This window comes from Anser brachyrhynchus, assembly GCF_964034855.1.
Source record: "Anser brachyrhynchus genome assembly, chromosome: 4".
Taxonomy (NCBI): Eukaryota; Metazoa; Chordata; class Aves; order Anseriformes; family Anatidae; genus Anser; species Anser brachyrhynchus.
The window spans coordinates 75,087,194-75,108,102 of record NC_137698.1 but is presented as its reverse complement, the minus strand read 5'-3'; the positions used below and the strand labels follow the sequence as shown (position 1 = coordinate 75,108,102).

The 20,909-nt window shown below is 40.1% G+C and overlaps 2 protein-coding genes across 14 annotated transcripts in view; one reads left to right on the top strand and one right to left on the bottom strand.

Annotated features, from left to right (window-relative positions):
* CTNNA2 (catenin alpha 2) overlaps positions 1–20,909 on the top strand; it is a 475,915-nt gene that overhangs the window by 310,623 nt on the left and 144,383 nt on the right. The window contains exon 1 of one of the 13 annotated variants that reach the window (XM_080590835.1): positions 11,100–11,232. The exons of the other annotated variants lie outside the window; for them this stretch is intronic. The gene's annotated coding sequence lies outside the window, so the exon portion shown is untranslated. Of the gene's footprint in view, positions 1–11,099; positions 11,233–20,909 lie in introns of those variants that run through there. 13 annotated transcript variants of the gene reach the window in all.
* On the bottom strand, positions 8,620–10,500 carry LRRTM1 (leucine rich repeat transmembrane neuronal 1; the record flags this gene model as incomplete). The annotated part of the gene is made up of 1 exon (XM_080590844.1): positions 8,620–10,500. One exon carries the CDS (start codon positions 10,498–10,500, stop codon positions 8,935–8,937), a length of 1,566 nt encoding a protein of 521 aa, XP_080446970.1. The 3' UTR covers positions 8,620–8,934.

The window sequence follows — 20,909 nt, the reverse complement described above, 5'->3', positions numbered from 1 at the left end:
GCCCCGGCCTTGGGAGGATGCTGCGCTCACGTTTCTGCTGCACTGAGTAAAAGGCCACCGTATTTTTGGTCACCTAGCTAATTTTCTATGTCCGTGGAGCTTAGCTTATTTATGGGAGCCTGAACGTCTTTTACAGGTGTTCTGTAAAAAGCTCTTTGGAAGACCAGATAGAAAATTGCCGGGTTTTGGATGTCGCTTAGGTAGCCCCAAAGCAGGGGTTATAATGGATTAGAGCAGCATGCTGTTGCTCCACAGACTAGCCAATTTCTCCCTATTGCATGATATTACAGACCTTAATAGATCTAACTTAACAGCTACTGAGATAAGATTTATCAGTCCGTTACGGTCATCTCTAATCAGATGTAAGGTAGGGGAAGTGCAATGCATTTCAGTCATCCCATTTTTGATGCAACAGCTACATTTACTAGAAATCTGCATTTTTTACTAGCTCCTCTGCTTCGTTCATACATTTATTTATTTTATTTTTTAGTTTCTTGATAAACACCATTTGGACCTAATGAGCTACGGTTTTAAATGCACTACTTTGCTTTAAATGCTCTAAGTTTTATTTCCCACTTACTGACAACTCACTTACCTGGAAACAATAGATTTGAGGTAGATTTAAGTGTTTGTTTCAAGTTTCATTTTCCAGGACTTATTCATCAAATCCTCATTAGGAGTTGTCATTAACAACCATAGCTTGACTCCTTTGCTAATGAAAAATGACAGATTGGGGCTAGGTTATTCTACATAATAGGAAAACATAACCAGGGAAAAAATAGAAAACTTTTCAACTCCCTTTTTAAAGAAAGGCATGGAATGTAACATCATAAAACTTATTAGGAGAACATTTTGGGGAAGACCTTTGTTCCTCCGACTAGAATAACATTGTGTAATGCCTAACAGGCATTGGAATGAGTGAAATACATGCACAAAAACAACACAATTGGGTTTACTTGAGCCTGGACATGCCACTCATCAAAAAAAAACCACCAACACTTGGTTCAGCATATTTGACGTTTTGTGCATAACGGATAAAATTAAAATAGTTTAGATGTTTAAAAAATATACAAAAAACAAAAACCAACAACAAAAACCCCAAAACAATCCACATTCCAAGGGAAGAGCTCTGGGTTCAGCTTCGCTGGACTTCATGAACTGCTGTTTTCCCCACTGCAAACCCGTGTTTGTCTGTACTCATTATGTCATGAAATATCGCCACAGTGCTTTGTCATCCCCTGACCAGTGTCTCCTATGTCGGTTATCACCTAATTCTCTTCCTGATTAATCTGCTATGGGCACCGTCCCCTTTTCTTTTAGCAGTGATTTTCTCCATTCTGTACAACACCTTTTTGCCCTCACCTTCTGCAACTTTAAGCCTCATCCTACGCAACGTCTTTTGTTTTGTGGGTTCCCTCTTGCCCCGAGTGTACTTCAGATGCATTTCTTCCATTCATTTATTGACTCCATCATTTTTTTGCATGTTTAGGGCCATAGGATTCACATTCAATTTATTAGATTACAGCAATTAGATGATAAATTCATTGCATCTAACTTTTGTTTGGGAATTTGATCTGACAGCAGCAATGAGTGCTGGGCTGCTGTGAGGGTACATGGTGGGCTTGCTGTGGGGCAAAGGGAAGGTTCATGAAGATGGAGGCAGCTGCATATGCCAGCAGAGAAATATAGAATGTCCAATATGGAGTGACATTTACATGAAATTAAGGTAAACATTTGACATGCGGTGGCCTCTTTAGCACCGGGATTGCAAACCTTTTAGCAGCAGCCATAAATTTCTGTTTGCAATTGGAAAATTGCTTTGGGAAATAATCTGGATCGGAGAAGTAAATTTTCTGTCAAGATAAACTTCAGAATGGAGCCAAGTTTATAAAAAGGGGGCAAAAAATCCCCAGGTGGGTTCTCTCATTATTATTAACATTCTTTAATATTTACCAGGCTCCCTTAGCAAGCCAGACTGTCAGCAGAGGCACTGAATAGAGACAGGTTCAGGTTTATTCCTAGGAGCTTTCTTTAGCTCTCGACTTGCAAACAGGGCTGATTGCAGGTGTGTTTCAAACGGCTGGCAGCTGGTAAAAGAGCCCAAACCTCTGGAATTCAGCAGCTGTGGGCTGTCCTTGCCATTTAGTTTGGGATTTTCAAGGTTTTCTTCCACCAACCTTCGATTCACTCTGCCTGTGAGGTTTGGGGAATGGAAGATGGGTGAGAGTGTAAAGTGAGATTAAAAATAGAGGGAAAGTGTGTATTTTAAAGGATATTCAGAAACCTGTTTTCAAGCTGAGGCCCCAGCTATCAGGATGCTTGCTCATACCTTTTTGTAACCACTAGGGTACAGAGGTGTGCTGCTTTAGTGAGATTTGCTATATATAAACTGAATTGCCTTTATTGGATAAACCTTTTTAATCAGATTGATATGTCCATGCATTATTATTATGTTTAGTCTCGGATTTTACTGAAAATACAGTTTTAAGACCTCTCTCCGGTGTCATGCTCTCGTTTACTGTTAGGACAAGGATGTGTCTCAAAAAAAAAAAAAAAAAGGCCAGAACGAAGTTTGCAATGAATGAGCTTAGTTTCTACCCATGTCAGTCAGATGAATCTGCTGTGCTAAAAATGGCAATTCCGTGATGAAGCCGATTTTTGTACTTACCTATTACCTTTGAAATCTCAGATTTAGGCTCTCTTAGCTCAGACGTGGAACCGAATCGGTCAGGTTCCCATAGCACCCGTGCTGAAAGACATCCCTGGCACTAGTTACGGCGTCTGGTGAGGATGTGAAGAACATGAGAGCAGCGAAATGGTTTAAAATAAAAAGTGCCTGAGCACAGTAGTATGTGCTGCTTGCCAAGTGCAGGCACTCACAATGTTATTCTTTAGCCACTGCCAATTATCTCTTGATTTCTATAAGCGATGTGCATATGTGGATTTTCTGGGATGAGGAAAAGTGAAGTAAAAGGTGAAAAGCTGGTGTTTATCTTAAACTGAATTTCTTCTCTTGTAATGCAAATCTGAGTCCTTTGAACTCGAGTTCCTTTCACTGCAGCCTGTCACATTTGACCAGCTCGCCCAACTATCGCACCAGCAAAGGCGAATAGAGCAGTAATTGGTTTAAAGGCTCAATAATTGTGTCTGAATGCCAACAAGTGACGTTATCTTTGTAACAAAAACAATTGCCATGTTCTCGTGGAAATACAGATTTCATTGCAAATGTGTTCGCTTTAAAGCAGCCACAGTGCAATAAAATTACAGTGCTTTGCAGCATTCAGCTCGGCTCTTCGCAGCCACCCACCCGATTACAGGCTCTGTCATGCCAGCAGAAGATTGTTGCTTGGATTCTGTATTATTTTTGTAGCCTTGCTTCCCTCTACATAACTTTAGAGGTAGATCGCACTTACTTCTTTCCTTTCACCAGCCTTGTCTGGAAAAAAAAAAAAAGAAAAAGAAAAAAAAAAAGGGAAAGAAAGAAATCACTTGAGAATATGGAAAGTCTTTTGCATGGCTCCATGGCTCTAAATGTGCTTTGTTGGTTTTCTTTCGCATAGAGTATGCTCTGAATAGTTGCTCCTAATACCATAATAGCTCTGGTTTATGTCAGTAATTCTATGAAAGGTTAATCTTTAAATCACCAGCATTTCCTAAATTCCTAATCAACATCATGCTTGGAAAGGAGCTCGTGTAAATGTTCAATTTGTTAATATTAGACTGGGTTGAGCAGGTCAAGGAAAAGCATAACCTTGGTGCATAATGATAAACTGAACCCAGCAAAAATACCTCAGATATGTTTGTCGTAATAGCTGTGCATACAGAAGTCGAATATGAGGGAAAATGAGCGTGGATATAATTAGCAGGAAAATCTGCTGTAGCACACGATTCCCCCTCTCTCTAAATGGAGGTTTCTTAGAGGACAGAAAAAATGAGATATGTGGCTTATAAAAGTCTGATTTTCTAGGAATTGTGTGGTGAGCCATGACTGGGATAGGTAGGAAGTCCAGCCAGCAAAGTGAGTGGAAGAAGCAGTGGAAGAGTGAACAACCTGATGGACGAGGGGATGTTGAGCTGCCCGGGAAGAAGTTCATGGCAGAGGCAATGATGGGGCTGCCCGCGGGTGTCTGAGAAAGCGTGTCCGTGTGCTCCTCTGCAAATGCGTGTGTGTGTTTGAGAAGACAGAAAGAGATGCTGGGTATCTTGCTTAAATCACTGCTGTTTGTCCTCACCACGGCTTCAACGTGGGAGGCGAAGGCACCGAAAAATCTCATTTACCTCGCGTGCGCGGTGGTCACCTCGCCTTCTCACCGGCTCTCGTCTTTCCTTTCATCTCTGCCCTCGCCCTTTCCTTTTCTCTTTCGCGCTCTGTGGAAGTGTTTGGTGCGGTGCCCTCCTTTCCAGAAGCTGTTTCATCCCCGCTTGCACAGTTTTAAAAACTGCTTTCTCCACCCACCATCAGTCTTGGTTTTCATCTGTGCTGGGCCTTTAGATTTGCCATGTTTAAAAAAGAAAAGGCAGAGGAAGCCAGCCATAACCTCATTTACTTGTTGTTTCTCCATCTTTTGTCTCCTCTTCATTTCTTTTATTATTATTTTTGTTATTATTATTATCGCACTAGCAATAAGCTTCCTAATCAAATACTTCTTATTTGCCATTCCCAATACCACTGGAGAAGCCGGAGGGAAGGGGAGGGGTGTGCAGAGCATCCTTTTGCTATCAGTGCAGAACCAGACACGTACAAGAAACAAATTTAGTCCATCTCAAAAGCGAATGAGGGGCTTTTTACCAGAGCCAAAGAAAATGATCAAATAGATACACTTCAAGTACTCCTCGATGCCTTTGCTATAAAAGCACAGAGCATCTAATAAAACGTACAGAAATATCCTTAGGTATCAATAATGGTCTTTCTCTGCACACGTGTGCAAGGCAGTTGCCACCCAGGCATGGGACTGCATCTTCAGCCTGCTGCAGAGCATCTCAGTACGACTGTGACACGGAGAAGCAGCTCATCCCCCTGGTCGAGCTCCCTGCAGTACTGTAACAGCATGGTAAAGGAGCGAATTTGCAGCTTTAACACAGAGTTTCTTTGTATTTTATATATTCAGGCCAGAAACAGAATGTGGTACATTAGCATCGATTCTGTGGTTTCATATCACTTTTTTTTTTTCTTTTCTTTTTTTTTTTCTTTTTTTTTAGTACAGAATGAAAGGAAAAAAGACAGAAAGGAAAATAAATCATCCCTTATATACATTCAAAGCATACACAGCAACAGTTCCTTCATCACTGGTTGCACTATGAGTGTGTATTGATGCTAGCAGCAAGAGATTGCATATTAGAGATCTATAACACTGAGAGTGTTAACCAGCCTCAAAAAGGTAGTTCTGTAGCTTGCCTTTCACCCTGTCTTACATATTAAAAACATTTCCAAAAAAAATGTTAATTACCTAATGACAAAAGGAAAATTAGCCTTATTAAGTGGAACAATAAAAAGGGGAATATTTAAAATATTTTAATTCCTTTGATTTTCCCCAAGTATCTCCTGAAGAAGAAACTGTCACAATTAACCCCAAAAGCATTCTTTTTTTTAAGCCGTATAGTAAGCCAGGATAAGGGGATCAAAAGAGGGAATGACATATGTTTGGACAGTTGGTAAACATGGAATTTGAAAGGAGGAGTGAGGGAAAATCACTGCAGTTGCCATAAATACATTATAAATATAAGAATTCTCTTATATACCAATGCAAGCAGCCTGGAGCAGGATGAATAACTGGGTTTGTAATAGCTGGATTGAAATGAAATATTGCACATTTATTTTTTATTGTCCTTGTAGCTCTCATGTAAACTTTCAGAATAGATGTGGGCAGCCAGGAGCACAACTCTGTGCCATGTAACAAGTGACACCCAGGGACCCCCCCTCTTTCCACCAGCAGAGGGGTTGCCAGATCTTCAGACAGTTTCTGGAGATCATCAGGAGGTTGTCTCCAGAGGACATTACCCTTCAAAAAGATGTTTTTCATGAAGGTTGTGAAACACCTCATTTTCCGCCATTTAGTGAGCGCTGTCCTCTCCACGGAGGATCCATCCACCATCCTGCTGGAGGTGGCAAGTCATCGGTGGTCATTACCTCTTCTTTGGGAGAAATAGCAACAGGCAGTACCGAAATTAAGCCCTCCCTTCTGAAATCGCTGCACCTTTAAAGCAAAATGTTCCGTTCGGTTTACTCGAGCTGCTGATGCAAGACGCGTGAAGCACAGAGATGAATAAATTGCAAAGGCGGAATTGCTCACGTCTTGCAAATGTTGCTCGTTGTTAACACCAATAAACAGCGGGAATAATTCCAGAGGGGTGCAAACACTGGCGTGTTTAAAATCCAACCCACAAATATGCTAAAAATACACAGAAATACAACCACAGGACGATTGTTTGTCGGGATCAGTTTTGCATCAGATTTACAGGGCCAAAAACATGACAGCACTACTACGTTTCCTTGTAGCAACAGGGGGTCACTACAGAAAGAAAGCTTTTGTTTCTTTTTTTTTACCATACGTAGCCAATATTTTAGCAGTCATGGTTGGTTTTGGAGGCTTGCTGGCAGCTAGCTGTAATCAGTCCTTCTGATTGCAGTGCTGGGTGGTGATTTGAGGAGCATACAACACAGCCCAAAGTTAGCCTTGTTTTTTTAGTCTTTCGGTTAAAATCCCTATTGGTTTCAGAGGGAGGGTACAGAGGGAAATACACGTTTTGGCCCTCAGTTAGCATGGCACAAGGTATTTTCTCTCCTTACCTACTCTACCTTAGCTCTTAGGTTCCCATGTGGGCGCCCTGCCTTGCAGGTCCCTTGAGAGTTTCAGGGTGGATCAGGCCCTCGTGGGTTTGAGGCACAGAAACAGAAATGTGCAGGTGTTTGAACAGAGAAAGGCCTCGCTTTGACAGTGACTGCTTGTTTCAAAGCTGTGGGTAAATTTTCAGTGACTTTAATTTAAATATATATATAAATAAGTAATAAAATAAAAAAGTTTATTTCCCATAAAGAATCCTCTCCCAATACATATACTCTCATTGGTCTCGTTGATAATGTTATAGTCTCATTAAATAAAAAATGTTAAGAGGCTATTTCATATTTAATATTAAACAGGGCGAGGGATGTACCAAATCGAGGAAGAAAGTTTGGAACCCTCCAAAATAGTGTCAGTTAGATAAAAATATATAAAATTCACTCTTTACAGTTAAAATTAGCAGCTAAACAACTGGAGAAACAGTTGCTTTGCAGGAGAAACAAGAAAAAAAATAAGATCTGTGCCTAATCTTATAAGTCTGTTGTAGGCTTTTGAGTATAGGTGGCACTTGGAGGCTATAAAAAAACCAAACCCATGTTAAATTAAAACGGATGTTAGATTTCTCATCTTTTCCTCCATTGTTGGCAACTTAAAAATAGAGAAATATGTACAAAGCATAGCAATGTTACCCAGTTCTTGATTTTACTTCACGTTTTGCTAGCATGTTATGCTATATGAAGAAAAATTCAGGGTGCTCTGCCTGCTGTTATAAAACTGCCCTGTCTTCATTAGTATGAGAGGAGTTGTTCCAAAGATCAAGCAGTAGGTTGTTCACATACCGGAATGAAAAACCCGAAATACGAGGAAAGGAAGCCTTTATTTAAGGGCAATCAGAATAAAACAGCCGTGTGATTCTACATTACCAAATGACTGCTCGTAACCATGAATTCCGTCTTTTCGGTCATTAGGAGGGAGGGTGCCTACGCTCTCAGCCTCTGCAGAGGTTTCGGGGTGGTTTTATTAGTGGAGGCTGGTGATGGCAGTGAGGGGCACGGGGTGGCTTTGCTCAAGAGCCCAGAAGTGTGCCCGGATGGCTCGGTCCCCCTCGCAGCGTGGCAGCCGAGGTTTTGCACGCCCGGCACACACAGGTTGCACCACTGAGAACTGAGCCCCTTCTGCTCTCCTCCTCTCATCGTGGCTCTACAGTACACGAAGCAAGGGTTTCTCTGCTCTTGGCATGTCTCAGAACAAGCATAAAAGTGGGAAATGCTAGTAAGAGCCCTTCAATTTAGGTTTTTCCATATTTTTTTTTTTGGTCTTAAACAAAATGATGACTAGTACTTTTTCGGCAGTGTTTCAGTTGTTTGGGTTTTGTCATTATTATATTTTTTTTTTCAAAGAGACTTTGCAATATGATCAGTTGTGATACAAAATACTTTTAGGGGTTACAATGCAGGTTTTTAGGGATCTTACAGCAACTTACAAGTGAGCTGTGCTTAAAAAGCCTCAGAAATCCTGTCCCGGGGACACGGGCAAAACTTGAGCCTTTCTGAGGTGCACCAGCTCCTTGCTGTGCTGACATCCAGTTACAGGTAGCACATTAACAAAAATAGAGTTCCAGTGTCATGCTTCATACCGCCAGTAACATCATGTACGTGAATGTGTAATAATTACAATGGGAAGCCATCGGGTTAATTTTCATCTGTCTATTTTTAACGTGGCTTCGTTGCTTCCAGACTTTCATTTCAACACTCAGAATGAAGAGAAAAGAGGTTAAACTGTTGCATTTTGTATACAGGGAACAATTTATGTAATATACACCAGTCTGTAAAAACTGTAAATGCTATTTTTTTTTATTTTAAACATTTTCCTTAGTTTACAAAAGATCAATAATCGGTACCTTTTTACACTCTCAGTTTCCTGAATATTGACAGATCTTCAAAGGGAGTATTAGCATAGGAAATCTTAAGATTGGCTGTCCTGAAGATTTTAAGACACGATAAAGCTAAAATATCAAGTCCTGCCGGCAGCTCCTCCTGCGATTTCGGCAGAGGAGTGCCTGTGAAATCCTCAGCAAAGCCCAGCAAACCCCCCGCTCCGCTCTCTGCCTGCACGCCGCTATTTGGTTGCACACTGTTTAAATCCCCAAGGCAAATCACACCTCGCACTCCCTCGCTGGCTGCTGGTGACAGGAGCAAGATCCGTACTCGTTAATGATCACCAGGGCTCCCTCGATGTGGTTGGGTTTGTAATCAACGTAATACTCCTGGGCTGACATGGCAGCCATTTGATGCATGGTCTGTTTCTGCTTCTGCTTCCTGCGCTGTGTCACAAAGCACTGTCTTAGCTGCCTGATGCTGGCAGGAAAGCACTTCCAGGAGACGTACAACACTAAAACCACAATGAGGAAGCTGAAAATCAGCGCCATGGTCCCCGTCACCACCTTGTGAATCTGCACGGCGTTCTCGGCGCTCTCGCCGGGCAGCGTCACGGTGATGGCGTACGTCGTCGGCTCCTCGTCGGCATCCGGCACGTTGGACGTGGCGGTGGCCAAGCCGTAGCCGAACATTTGGTCGCTGTTGTTGGTCACGGGGGAGAGGGTGTTGACGCTCGTGGGGTCCGCCGCGTCCTCGCATAAGTGGAAAGCGTACACGGCGTCCAGCACGTCCTCGCCCTGCGCGTACTCGGGGGTGGCACAGAGCAGGTTGCTGTCGTAGCGGCCCTTGAAGTTGCTCAGCCAGGAGGCCAGGGCGCAGACGTTGCGGCCGCAGTCCCAGGTGTTGGCGGAGAGGCTGATGCTAGTGAGGGACTTCCAGGAGTCCAGGATGCGGGAGTCGATGTAGGTCAGCCGGTTGGAGTCCAGCTGCAGGGACTTGAGGTGAGGCACGCTTTCGAAGACGTGAGGTTCGATGTACTCGATTTCGTTGCCAGAGAGATCCAGCTTTTCCAGTTGCCATATCCAGTCCAAAGTGTTGACGACGATGGTAACTTTATTCCGCCGCAAGCAGAGCGAGTGCAGGGAGATGAGCCTGGGAAAGTGGGCTAAATTCACCTTCACCAAGTCATTGTGCTCGAGGTGCAGCTCGGTGAGCTTGAACAAGCCTGCAAAAGAGTTTCGAGCCAGGCTCTTTAACTGATTGTATCCTATGTCTAGAAACTTCAGGCTGCGACAGTCCTGAAAAATTCTCACCGGCACGAACTTGATGGCGTTCGACCGCATGTGCAACGTCGTGAGTTTTCTCAGCCCGTGAAACAGGTCGGGCTCCAGCGCCTGGATGTTGTTGTACGATAAATCCACACTGCGCAAGTTTGGCATGGGTCGGAACGTGGTGTTGGGCAGTTGGGTTATTTTGTTGGAACTCAGGGTGAGCTCTTTCACTCGCCGCAATTTTTGAAAGGCATTCCCCTCCACTGAGCAAATGTGATTGTGATCCAGATAGAGCCACGTGAGCTGCATTAACCCTGTGAACTGTCCGTCATGCAGCTCTGAAAGGCTGTTGTACCGCAGAGACAAGCCCATCATGCCCGACAGGTTGCGAGGCATCTCTGTGAGATTCAGTGATTCACAGTACAAAAGCCTGCCCTCACACCGACATAGCTGTGGACACCCACTATTCACGGCTGGAAGCATTTTAGAAAAGATACCCAGCGTACACAATATCAACCCCGGGGGCTTCCTCAGCAGCCAGTTTAAACAGAGACCGATAAGAAGGAAATCCATTAGCAAGAATATTTCCAAATATGCTCGAGAATGTCCATTGAATCTTTTCAAATTCTACATCATATTTTATTTAAGGGAAAATAAAAAAATAAAAAATAAACAACCAAAAAAGCCAAAACCAAAGCAGAACAGCAAACAACAAACACAGAGCCAAATATTTCACTTTACAGCATGCAGGAGCTGTGCAGCATTAAAGTTCACAGACATTCAAAGGTAAAATGATAGTGATTTTGTTCATGTTAAAGGCTGCAGCAAAGAAAAAAATCTTTCTTCATGAAAGAATTTAATTAAAAAGTGTCTTACCCACCCTTTTCCAGAGAGTGACAACCTCCATTCAGTTGCTTCCTTTGTGTTTGGACTAATTATATGCAGAGCTAAAAAAGACCCCTCTGTGCTACAAATTCAGTCCCTTTCAGTGCTGTGCAAGGCTGGCAAGCTCACAATGTCTCACTTCGCTTCTGCTCAAAGAGCTCAAGGCTTGTCCAGCTAGCTTTTTAGCTGACTCCTAGGACCTGCAAGTTTCAGAACTATGTGCATGAGCTTGATCTTCTCCTTCTCCCTCTGTCCTTTTCTCTGCAGTTAACACTGTGGCGTGAAAAAAACTCCAAACTCTTTACTAACGACTCCACAGGATTTGGCAATCTGTTTAATGTCCATCATTTGCAACGACCATTGACCGGCACAACCTTTACTCCATAGAGAGATTACCATGCATTCACTGACCGGCTAAGGGTAGCTTTATTTCCCATTCTTTGTTCGCTTTGCTTGTTAGGTGATGCTTAGAGCAGAGAGACAGCAAGAATCCCTTCCCTTCAGCCGAGCAGTATGTTGGTAGAGCATGCAGAGGCACCTAGTGTTCACTGAGTGTCGTAAGCTGCTCATGATTGTACGCCTGCACTGTGCATCTCAGACATGGGCAGATGGAAAAGGGGTGGGCATAAAACCAAACGCCGGAGCGAACCGGGAAAGTAATATATGCTCTTTGATGAAATGGAAAATACTTTAAGCCTATCTCTCCATTTCTCAAACACGCACGCACACACAGCCGCACAAATCATCAACAGCGAGGCAGTGCTAAGTAGGAAGCTTGAGAATTAGGTTTCTTTCCTTTTTTCTTTTTTTTTTTTTTTGCTTTTGTTTAAAGTCTGAATTTATAAAGCCATTAGCCGGGAGAGGGAGATACTTGATTTCTTGGTTGGGAAGGAATATGTAAACCAGTATCTTTGGATTGCTTTTTCTCTCTAATTCTGTTGATGAGATTTGCCTTTCAGAGACTTCGGGGTGGGGGGGGTGGGGGGAAATGTGTTTTTATTCTGACATTGTCTAAATAGAGCATGATTTGAAATTCTGTGCATTCTTTCTCATAGAAATGCAGCCAGAGCTCTGCAAATAGGAATGTCTGCTTTCATATAAGCTTTAATTACATTTGGTCGTTTTCCATCCTGCATATTTTGTGTGTGTTCAGCACATGCCTTTCCTAAAGGCTTTTTTTTTTTTTTTTTCTTGCAGTGTACGTTATGGCACACAAAACTATTATTCTTGCAGCATAAAGAATACTGTGCTTTTGGAATAAGATCAGCGTATAGGTTGCTCTGGCTGCGTCGGCAGCATGCAAAGAAGGGGTGGAAAACCCAATCAGTTAATAAGTTCTGCAGATTGTGCTGCTTTTTGTTCCATGTACCAAAAAAAAAAAAAATCCTTGCCTGGTAATTTGCAGTCCTCATTATCTATGGGAAATGCATCGACAATGAGCTCTCTCTCTAATTTTTACCGACTGAAAAACATACAATACTTCTGTCAGGAAAACGCTGGCCATCTTTTCGTATTATGAAATAGAGTCTAAAGCCTGTGTGCTGGTGAATGCGATCAGAGCTGACAGCTCACGATTCTGCATGAATCCTCTATGAAGAAGTTTCACATGGAAATACAAGTATTGCAGAAGATTGTGCTAATTTTCTCTTTAAGTCAAGATCGGTTGCGAAGTACCGGAGGCAGGGCAAAACTGTTTCATTTCCTTGCTTTTTCACAGCCATGCTAATTTTAAAAATCTTCTTTTTGAAGTATTTGTTGCAGAGGTATGAAATGCTGGAGCTGTTCGTCGTGTGTGAGTGTGGCTGGCTGCTGTGAGTGTGTGTTCGTATAGATCAAGGAATGCAGTGATTTGATGCAGTAAAAGTTCTTTTGCAGAAGTCGTGGAAAACTTAGACTCTTGTTCATAAAAGTGCATGAAAGAGATTCATTAGAAATGTATTTGCTGAAACCATTCTTAAATAAATTACAAATATAAACCACTTTGAGTGCAGTCTCAGAACCTGGGAATCAATGTGCTTTAATGTTCCCAATCCCGTCTATTCATGTTCTTCTGCTATTCACAGCCCTTGCATTTCAGGGGTCTCAAAGCAAAAAATGTGATGCTTTAACACCATATGAACCTCTTGTATGTTTTAGTGTTTGGGCAGGAAAGCTGAATGTGTTTCTCCTCTCCCAAGTTCGTGCTGTCTTGTTCAAAGCAGGCTGTTTATGCAAGTGTCCAGTGGTTGCAGTACACCTTAATTCTGTTTCTCAGTACACAAAATCAGGAGGGAAAGCAACGACAGAAGCAGGATAAAGAGCAGAGAAGCAGGAGAAATGACTAAAAAAGCTCTTGTGCAAGAATGCATTCCAGACTGCAATCCCAAATATTTTGATGCAGTTAGCAAAAATAAAATAAAATAAAAGATGATTTGAACTTTACAGATACTGATCAAAGGTTCAAAACGATGAGGCTGTTTCACTTGAAAGACTGCAACCCTGCAAGTCTTGATGAGGTAGGTCTCAATTCCCTCTCCCATATAACAATTTGGAGACAGATCTGCAAAAGTAGCCCTAAAAATTTCATCTCTGTCTGGAAGGAAAGCTGACATTTTCTGCAAATCAGATGACGATAATGATCACTTAGTTACCATCTAAATGCTATGTATAAAGTGAAGAATTCCTCTGGTAGAGATAAAACTCCATGATACATCAATGTGAAGGGCTGAATACTTTTTTCTGTGATGCTTCTTCTTGCTATCACCTGGGATACAGCTTGGATCCTAACCAATCTGCCTATTCCCACACTGGCATATAATCTATTATCATTTGGTTGCCAGAGGTAGAAATTAGAGCAGACAGTAGAAAACCTATATAGCATCAGCTGGAAGGCTGACAACTAGAATTAGGGACCCAGAATTAATGGCCCTAAGCAGAATCTCACAGCTCTGTCAGAGCTCTATTGCACAAGAGACTCTGCTCTTATTTGTCCAAAAATGTGTTTGTAGAAAACAATCCAGGTAGTCTTAAAATGAGAGACCTCAGTGTACATTTGGGACTGTGATGCTGAGGCAGAGTCGTAACCGAGTGTGAGAAATGGGGCATGGGGATCTGAAAAGACAAACCTTGGTGAATACATGGCTTAGCTCTGAATTACCTTTTGTAAATTTGTTTTTCTCTGTTTTTAAACTTCTTTGCGATGTACTTCTTCCAATAAAACTAGGAATCCACTTTGAGCATGACTGCAATGCAAAGGGCTTAATTTCTACTGTCTGAGCTGTTATCACAGCCAAACTGTTAAGTTTACACATTTTCTGGTGTTTCAAAGCCTCTGGCAAATCTCTATAAATTAGTGGATTTAAATTAGCTTTATTAAATGCGCTATTATAGATCATTTTAAGAAGCACAGACTAAGTTTATATGTATTTAAGGGAGATTGATTAAATCAACGTAAAGTAGGTTACAGAAGAACAACTCAAGTAAAGTTTTAGCAAGTTTAGGTGGAAAGCTATTAACTGGAGTCATCACAAGCGAATGGGGTTGGGACAGAGCAAGCAAAATCAGAATCTGGTCCCTAATGTCTAAAATGCATATATACATGTTTGAAAGTATTAACCACCACCAGCAAATAGTCATGTTTATCATGTATATGAAGTACTGAGTATAGTTCTTCCTTCTGGCATTTTCTGAGTGGTTTCTATCAGTAAAATAAAAAGTGAGGCTTTTAGTAGTAATTTTAGTTTCCTTTCATTAGTGGACAGACTCAAACCTTGATCTTACACAGTAGTCTTTAATTTTCAGGTGCGCTGAACCATGGCGTTTCATATAAAAGAAACATTTAAAAACAGAAGAGGGAAGGAAAAGATTCGACTGAGTAAAGCAAATTAAATCTGTTATTTCTCTGATATTTATATCTTCTACATCCCTGACATTTGGTTAGCTGTCCCTTCCATATAGAATTTAGGGTTTCAGGTAATAAGAAGTCCATCACCTGTATAACTTGTCTTTTTTAGCAAATGTAAAAATGAACTGTATTACACAAGCTTTTGACCAAAATAGCCCTGGCTACTCAAGATGCTAAAGTAATAGTGATAATTGCCATTCATTTCTTGCAGTGCAGAACAGATACACTGAGTTTGTAACTACCTTTAAACAATAGATATTCTAATGTAAATCATCTTATTGTTTTTGACAATGTGGTAAACACTTTATCTCTCAGTACAGCCACTCCATTGTCATCATCAGCCATGTTCAATAGCAGATATTCATGTATAGCTCTATAAAGCCACTCATGGAAGAGACCTATGTGCAGAATTGTCAATGCAGTGTGAAAATGTCAATTAAAAAAAATATGTATTAGTGATAAGATGAAGTGGCTCTCTCATCTGTTCATTACTAGTAGAATACTTGAATAAGCTAGAGAGTTACTGATTCTCTTAGGTATCTGTGAAATTGCATATGGATTTCTGAATGTGCTGTCAACGCTCTAGGCGGTGTTATTGGTTGTGAATGTCTAGGTATAATGGAAAGATTAGTTGTGTTACAAAATTTAAAATATCTCCTTTTGTCATTAATCAACACATTGGTGAAGATCTTTTAGCATCTTGGTCAAGCTAAGACTGTTGTGTTACAGTCAGGTTGCCAGCTTGTTGGAACTCCTGGTTTATAGGAAAAGTGAAAAATTTTACCTTGGTTTTCAATTAACTTTTGCTAATTTATATGTCTAAAAATGTCTTGGGAAGTCTTGGAGGAAGCATTTGTAGAGAGCAATGATTAGCATTTGTGATGGTTTTGGTTAGTCATATTTAATTAGAAATCTATTAGTTAGACCTTCAGAAAAGGTTTGTTTGTTTCAAGACCTTCCCAAGCATTTCTGGAGGTGCCAGAGAATTGAAAGTAGTTGATTTCCAATTAGTTTAAGAGCAAAGGGGGCCACAGCCTATCCATACACCAGAATGCATCTGTTTTGCCCTCCTCTACCTTCTCTAGTTCATCCATAAGGATTATTTTTTAATAAAATACAATGCTAAATGCTTGTTTATTTGCATTTCAGGACTTATTTTCACTGAAATTATTCTGTTTTCTAACTTGGATGTAGCTAACCCAAGATGGCTGCTAACACCACTACGTCTCGTTTTGTTCGGTTGGTCGGTTATTTTATCATTGCTCTATTTACTCAGATTCATCAAACTTGAGAGAGCTCAAATGGTGGAACCATGAATACACAGCAGAGTGGCAGAATAGAAGAGTTGCTTAGGATATTTAAAAGTCACCTGTAGCCAAATCAGCTGTGGCCCTAAACCTATCATGTGCCCATGACTTAGACAGGTGCTACGTGCCCTTCCCCAGGAATGACTTGTGTTGCTCAGAAAGTTGGCAAGTCTCATCTGCGGACACAAATATAACCATGCCAACAAACTTCTCCTGTAGTGAAGTCACTCATATTACGTTGGGATTGCCTTCCTGATGCAAAACTGTTACGTTTTTTATTGAGGACATAATTTTGGTGGCAGTAAACACTTTACAGACTCTTAAGTTGCAGGAAATAGGGAGAATTGAGAGGAATTTATGAAATCAATTATTAAAAGCTAGGATGAACAAATTAAAAGCTGTTCCTGGCAGTATCCTAGAAGGTCTTTTTACAAATGGATGAATTGCTCTTGGAAAATTTTCCCAGAGCAGAAAATCTGTTCTTCTCAGTATTAGACAAACAGTTCTTAATCTTTTTGTTGCTGTTGTTGTTGCTCCTTTCCAAATGTATTTTAATGTACAATCAGAAAAGATAACTAGCCTTATGCTGGCTTCTGTAGATACCTAACTACAACAAACACAGGATGATGCTAAAGTCGCTGTGAAACAAGAATTTTGGAATCAAATAAAGACTTTTATTGAGTTTTCTTCCATCAGAGAGGGTACCATTTCAATTGACTCCAAAGGCTTTATGGGGAAGGAAACTATGGTTTTGGATACTGCTACCTGGAAGTTACAGAAATGTTCCTAGATCTGACTTCTGGAATTACTTAAGGCCAGAACAATATGAACTAGATTATGGAGTCATGGAAAGAGATGTTGGACTGTAGCAGAATGCCTGTAGCAAACAGGCAATCGGCTCTTTGGCAGACTACATTATTCTCAGTTATTCTCAATGTGTTTCTTGGTATATCTTGGCACTTAGAAAAGGCAGTGTTTTTATGTTTCTCTCCTTCTGCTCTGATGATAGCCATAATCTGAAGGGAAAACTCTGGGTAAAAATTGTTGAAATCATGCTTGTTTCTCTATTGCGTTTCATTGGGATATTAGAAGGAATCTGAATCATTACAGAGAAGTCATAATGTGCATAAAGCAGATTGCAGCCTCACATTTCAGACAGAAGTCATTGTGATTTTTGCAAACTTAAGACGCTTTGTTGACTACCTGAAATATTTATGGCTTAATTACGTATTATTTGCAACTGATGTAATGTCTAAGAGCAATAATCATGGGTCAGGAGTCTCAGAAGGACATATTTAAAGGCATAACAAAAGATGGTCACGACTTCTAAAAAAAGAGAATAATTTGACCTTTTTTTTTTAAAGCTTAAAAATACTGAAGCAATATCAAGCAGTTTCATAAGGTGGGGGTTGTGTGTGGTGTATACGTAATCTTAGAAACCCAGCTTTACTCAACAGTTAATTTAGTTTTGTGAGAATCAACGGTAGGCTTTGAAATGTGCCTTCCTGCCTCTTGTTTAGTTTTATTTCAACGTGTTTGTGTGTCTACACTAAAGTTTTATGTCTTATAAGGAAGAAATGTACAATGTAATCAAAGGTTTGTGGTGCTCCTTTACTCTCAATAAATGTGTAGAAAGGTATACTCAACCCTGTAAACATACCCGAAGATCCCAAAGATCCTGAATTTACCTAAAAAGCTAGAAGAGGCATATGTAAACCATGTTAGGAACACATACGCAATAAGAAAAATGTAAGTTACCTACACATTATATATGTTTTTAGAGGTGAAACAGCAGATTTGAGGGCAAATAGTAATAAAACCACAGGGGTTGCTTCAGATATTTTTAAATTTCATCATATTTCCTCTTCTACTGCTGTAATTTTAATTCTTCAATATTTATGTAATGTGTAGAATTTGTAAGTTTTATAACTTTTACTCAGTTTATATTTTAAGTGAATGGAAAAATGCATAATCAACTCGAAAAAACTGGAAAGGCTCAGCCTGTTTTTCAAGATATACGATTTTACTTTGTTTGGAATTCTAGAGACCATTTTTAAAGAACACTTGGCTTACTTCTGCTCTTTTTTTTGTAGTGCAAATTAATTATAATTTGACAAGAGAGTGCTTGATTTTCTTCTTCAGATTTGGTGTAGTGCCAAGCTTTATTAGTTAGAGCCTCTAAATCAAAATCAAAGGTCAGTATCCGTGAAATGCCTGTGGCTCAAGATATATTGTAGATCTTTCCCCATTATTTAGAGATTTTTGTCTTTGAAAATGTGTGTATATATTTAAATGGATACTACTGTATGTTCATGCATGGCTGTGGAAGAATAACCATTTCTCATGATTACATTGGTAATATTCCAAAGAGCAATCCTAAAGATGTGAGAAATTATTGGTGTGAAACTCTTGAATTATGTACCTCTGTGGCATAATCTGTAAACTCAGGCTGAAGGTTCGTGTCCCACAGCATGTTGTACCCAGTGATTCCACTTCTTCTCCCAGCCATGGGGGTGATGGGCAGAAATCCTTCTCCCAGGTCTCCCGCAGCATCATCCTCCATCCACCTGTAGCCTGTACTGGCATCTATACACACGTTGCTCAAGTGGGGCCACTTGGGGAACAAGGTAGTAGAGGACTAAAGCTGACTAAGTGAGCTACAATAGGGATTGCTGAATATGCCAGAATCAAGTTTTACTCCTTTTTCTAAGACCTTAGTCTTCCTACATCTAGTGATCTAGTGGTTTCATGTTTTTTTGTTGTTGTTGTTGTTTTCTGTTCATGTTTTTTCATGTTGTTTTCTGTTTCCAACCTTTGATTTCAAGGATTGTGTCTTCCTGTATAACACTCAGCATGGCAGGAATCTCTTTTTGCTACGTCCTAATGAATATGGTAATAATCAACACAGCTTGGATGCTCACGGCAATAAATGCTGGAAGAGCATAGTTGAATTACAATTGTACCAGAAAAGTAATCAGTACAATTGAGGTTTGGTCACATTGGCTTCCTATAGCCTGTTAGGTGAGCTTGGACCATGCACTGACGTTAGTTCAGTAGAAGTCCCTTCTAGCTGTTTTCTTGGCCATGAGGACCATGAAGGCAATGAGCTTCAGAAGATATTGAAAATGTAATGGGAAGAAGCTTTCCTAATGATAGAGATAGCAAATGAGGTTGGGAGGTATTTGCTGCTTTATCTTCTGACCAAAGAAAATAGTACTGACAGCAGTTTAAAAAGCAGTTATCTTCCCCCACCTCCACCCCCCAAAAATAAAAAGGGGGAGAAAAAGAAATAACACTTTTGGTAGGTGCTGTTTTTCCATGGTCCTCAGTCTGCTGGACTGTGGAGCCCACTGGATGCTTTTGCAGCACTGCAAAGTAATGCTGACCTTGGGATACTTCCCTGAAACACATTCAGCTGAGTCTTTTGAGATATGTTCTCTGACTTTCTGGATTTTCTGGCACCGTTGTGTCCATTAAATACTGATTAGATTTCAGAAATCCAAGAGACCAAATAATGCTATTATCTGTTCTCTACTTATCTTAATAATATTGCCAGTAATATTCCAATATATCAATTCTAGGATATTCTAGACCTAATCTGATGCATGAAAAATATGGACACTATGCTTTTTTGTTTCAGAGGCAGAACAGAACCAGTTTATTTATGGATTGAATTTTGCTATATTGCCTAGAGATGATGGTAAAAAGTGAATTAGCTGCTTTCAAGGACTGTTAGAGAAATACATCGTTTTTCATAATGTTTGATGAATTGCTTACAGTACTTGTTTTACTTAAAACTGCAATTAAAGATCGCCCTCTAGTCAAAAGAAAAATGTGATAAAAATGTGACTTGAAACTGGGCAGAAAATTTTCTAAAGCCCTTTGGGATTAATTCCAGTAATTATTCAATCTGACGTTTTCCAGAGAAATGACCCTTTATGTATGAACTCCATTAATCATAATAATACAGTTCACATGTCAGAGACTTCTGTCCCATCACTTCATGTATAAGATTTAATAATAGACTAATAAACATCCTTACTAAATATAAGAAAATAGTAAACTGGTTTCAAAACATCTCAATGCATCTGAATTGGTTTTATCTAGGTTTTGGCCTTGTGAGGTGGGACACGTTGTGCTTTGTGTGCACACAAATGGGCTGAATTTCTAGGCTGTAGCTGTCATTGACATCATGTCTCCTGCTAATTTTGTGCAATTTCATTCATAGCATTTTAAGGACTTTTTGCTTTCTTTTCTCCTCTGACCTGTCCTGCAGAGGTTTGGTTTGTCTATCTAACTGCCTGGTTGTAAACATTTGTTTTATGAATTTGCTTGTGTAAATAATTGGGCTATTATCTTTTGCATGACTTGTATGTAGGAAATAAAAAATCTACTTTACATTGTCTACAAACAGAAGAGTATTATTTTTCTTGCATGTGAACTTCTTGCATATTATTGGAACTGCACAGTGAATATTGAGTATCTGTCTGTGATGATAAGCAACTCTTAAGAAGATTGCTGTTATGTCTGTCATCGTTTCATCAGTTGAGGATATTCCATAATATTTTCTTGCATTAAGAAGTGGTGATTTAAAAACGTAGCTGTGATTAGATGGTCCTATTTGAAGAATTTACCGTTCTCTTTTCAGATTTTGACATTCTTTTGTGTTTTTTTTTTTTTTTTTTGGAACTGGGAAGTGGAATTATCTATGCTTTGATGAGAAGTGATAAATATAATCTTTGCTGAATGTGGATAAAAGACTTAGACAAATGAGATTGTTTTAATACAGCCTCCTTGTGCATCTTCTGACTTATTCAAAATCTAAAATTGGAGAATAATTCTTCGTCTTTGTGGGGTTTCCTTTACATATATATATATATATATTTCATTATGAAGCAATATACAGT